General features: G+C 38.1%; 1 protein-coding gene across 1 annotated transcript; it reads right to left on the bottom strand.

The window, feature by feature from the left end:
* Nucleotides 1-1,787: 1,787 nt before the first annotated feature.
* On the bottom strand, nt 1,788-3,566 carry LOC105761746 (uncharacterized). The gene is made up of 5 exons (XM_012579648.1): nt 3,399-3,566; nt 2,813-3,355; nt 2,418-2,704; nt 2,108-2,333; nt 1,788-1,928 (listed from the first exon to the last, which is right to left on the bottom strand). The coding sequence occupies exons 1-5, from the start codon at nt 3,564-3,566 to the stop codon at nt 1,788-1,790; spliced, it is 1,365 nt and encodes a 454-aa protein (XP_012435102.1).
* Between the last annotated feature and the right edge of the window lie 331 nt (nt 3,567-3,897).

Here is a 3,897-nt window from a genome sequence, read left to right as displayed (position 1 = left end):
TTTTGCCTGATCTTACCGAATCTCGACTTCTTTGGTGCTCCTCTTTTTCAAGTAGCTTCATTTTAACCCACTTCAACTTCAAAGGTATAGGCTTTGTCACTTCAATCTGCTCCACTACAACTTCAGGGAGATAAGATTAGTAGCTTCAAACAGTTCCATTACAACTTCAGAGAGATTAGATTCATTATCTTCAATATTCTCCATTGCAACTTCAGGGAGATAAGATTCACTATCTTCAATCTGCTCCACTGCAACTTCAGGGAGATAAGACTCGCTATGGTAGATTTAATCTAACCTACTGCAACTTCAGAGGTATAGGATTTGTCACTTCAATCTACTCCACTGCTACTTAAGGGAGATAAGACTTGTAACTTCGATCTGCTCCACTGCAACTCCAGGGAGATAAGATTTGTAACTTGTAGCTTTAATCTATTCCACTACAACTTCAGGGAAATAAGATTTGCTATCTTCAATTTGCTCTACTGCAACTTCAGGAAGATAAGATTTGTTGTTTTAATCTGCTCCTCTACAACTTCAGGGAGATAAGATTTGTGGCTTTAATCTGCCCCACTGCATCTTCAGTGAGATAAGATTCACCACAATGACTTTAATCCGTCCCACTGCAACTTTAGGGGTATAAGATTTGTGGTTTCACTAATCTATTACACCGTTTTCTGAGAACACGACCTATAGAATCCATTTCGTGGGCAGATATTTATGCCAAGCGATTAGGATGTCATGACCAGAATGAATCAAATGCTCCTAACTGGATGTGTATGAATGATGTTTGCATGAATGCAGAATGTTATCTTTTTTAGAATGATCCCCTTTTAATGCTTAGGTTGACATTGCTCGTTGTTCATCAAGGTTTTATCACTGACACATTACCTTGTCTTCTTATTCAGCTGGTATCTTTGACAAAAAAAACCCAAGGAAATAATCACAATTTAAACTATTCGTTCTCAAACCTTTCCAACTCTTAGATTTGGTTAGTTTTGACTAGTGGTCCTATTCCAGGTCCTTGTACTATTTAGAAAACTTTCAGAGCAATATGCAAGAAATCCTTTTACTTAAATATTATTAGTCAATTAATCGTTATTTCAATGAAAAATGCTTTAAAAAGATTGTAACAATGGGCAAGGTTAAAATTTATTGGGAGCAAAGCCCGAAATGAATGGAATAATCAAAATAGAAAACATTGCTAAAATACCAAATGAATAAGATGAAACTAAGTGCCCTAGATATCATAGCATTAACTTCTCCGCACTAACTTCTCAAGGACCTTTTTGAGCCTGATATGTGTTTAGGAGATCCAGAGTACTTCGTTGATGCCCTAAGATGTAACGTTCTTCCTTTTGAGAAGACCTGACCGTCACATATTCAATCTAAATTTGAGCTGCCCTTTCTTGGGTTTTCAACTCAAAACCCTTTTAATCTCAAGGTTTCCTTTGCGAGTTTTCGCATTGGCCTCTCTTTTTTCCTTTTTTTCAGGTGAAGTATTTCTTGATTGAGTCTAACTTCACAGTATTAGGCAGATTTTAACCATCCATCTTAGTCAAAATCAACACTCCTCTAGAAAAAGCCTTATTTACCACATTAGGTCATTCCCAATTCGGCATCCATTTCCCTCTGAAATCTTTTTGTATGGGCATAATCTTTTTCAATACTAGGTACCCTTCATGGAATTCTCTAGGGTGAACATTTTTTTCATAAGCTCGCATCATTCACTTTTGGTACATTTGACCATGACGGATAGCTTTTACCCTCTTCTCATCAATCAAATTAAGCTAATCATATCGGGATTGAATCCATTCTGCTTCATCTAACTTCAACTCTACTGAAACTAGGAGAGAAGAAATCTCTACTTCAATGGGCAAAACTGTTTCCATTCCATAAACCAATGAGAAAAGCGTTGCCCCAGTGGGAGTCTTGATAGACGTTCAATAAGCGTAGAGGGCAAATGGTAATTTTTCATTGTAATCTTTATAAGTCTTAGTTATTTTCCCACAATCTTCTTAGTGTTCTTATTGGCTGCCTCCACTGCACCATTCATTTTTGGGCGATATGGTTACGAGTTGTGGTGTTTGATATTGAATCGACTACAGACCTCCACTATAGTGCTGTTGTTCAAGTTCAATGCATTATCAGATATAATTTTTTCTGGCATCCCATACCGACATATGATCTCTTTCTTCAAGAATTTGTTGACTACTGACTTCCTAACATTGGCGTAAGAAATGGCTTCTACCCACTTGGTGAAGTAACCAATGACTACGAAAACGAATCGATGCCCATTGGAAGCTTTTGGCGAGACCGGCCCAATGACATCCATGCTTCACATAGAGAAAGGTCATGGAGAAGTCATAACATGAAGAGGTGAATGAGGTACATGAATTTTGTCTTCATAAATTTCTCACTTATGGCATCTCTTGGCATAATTGATACAATCCCCTTCCATGGTGGACCAATAATACTGGAATCTCATGATTTTCCTGGCTATTGTAAAACCATTAGCATGCATTCCGCAAACGCCCTCATGGACTTCTTCTAAAATTCTTTTAACCTCAACAGCTTCCACACATCTTAGAAGAACCTGGTCATTTCTTCTTTTGTAAAGGATCTCCTCATATAAGACATAGTCACTACCCAGTCTTCTCATCGTCCTTTTATCATTCTCAGTTGTTTGGTCAAGGTATTCACGATTCTTCACATATCGTAGTATATCGTGGCACCAAGGATCATCATTTTATTCTTCTTCGATATTGTAACAATGAGCCCGATTCTCATAAATACTCATCTAGATAGGTTTTACATCTTTTTGTTTGTTCACTTTGACCATGGAAGCTAATGTAGCCAGGGCATCAGCCATTTGATTTTTATCTCGTGGGAGGTAGCAGAAGGTGATGTCATCAAACTCTTCAATTAGCTCAAGAACTAGCCTTCGATAATTGATTAATTTGGGGTCTCTCGTCTCCCATTCACCTTTGAGTTGGTAGATCACTAGTGCAGAATCCCCATATACCTCTAATACTTTGATCTTACGTTCTATGGCTACACGGATACCCATGAGGCATGCTTCGTATTCCGCCATATTGTTTGTACAGTCAAAATCCAATTTACTAGTAAAGGGATAATGATCTCTGTTTGGGGATACCAAGACTACCCTGATTCCATTACCTATAGCATTAGACATTCCTTTAAAATTTAGTTTCCAATGATGTCTTTCTTGAGCATATTCTTCAGTGGTCGCAACATACATCAGATCTTCGTCTGGAAAATCAAAGTTCAAAGGCTCGTAATCTTCTAGAGCTCTACTGGCTAGAAAATCTGCTATTGCACTCCGTTTTATTGTCTTCTAGTTTACATAAATTATATCAAATTCAGAAAGCAGAATTTACCATCAGGCCATTCTTCCATTCAGAGCCGTCGACTCCATCATGTACTTCAGAGGGTCCATTTTTTATATTAGCCAAGTTGTATGGTACAACATGTATTGTCTTAGTCTTCGGGTTGTCCAGATTAAAGCACAACACAACTTTTCGATCGGCGAATATCTTGTTACACATTCAGTGAACTTCTTGCTAATGTAGTATATCACTCTTTTTTCCTTCTTGACTCATCGTGTCGGCCAAGCACGCATCCCATCGAATTCCCAAATACTACTAAGTATGTAGTATATCACTCTTTTTTCCTTCCTGACTCATCGTGTTGGCCGAGCACGTATCCCATCAAATTCCCAAATACTGCCAAGTACAGTACCACTGGCTTATCTGGACTAGGTGGCATCAATATTGGGGCATTAGACAGGTAATGTTTGACCTTGTCAAAAATTTTCTGGCACTCTTCATCCCATACACCTGGATTATGTTTCTTAAGGAGACAGAATATGGGGTCGCA

This window comes from Gossypium raimondii, chromosome 7, assembly GCF_025698545.1.
Source record: "Gossypium raimondii isolate GPD5lz chromosome 7, ASM2569854v1, whole genome shotgun sequence".
Taxonomy (NCBI): domain Eukaryota; kingdom Viridiplantae; phylum Streptophyta; class Magnoliopsida; order Malvales; family Malvaceae; genus Gossypium; species Gossypium raimondii.
Note: the sequence above shows the minus strand (reverse complement) of the source record. Positions and strands in the feature narration are given on the sequence as shown.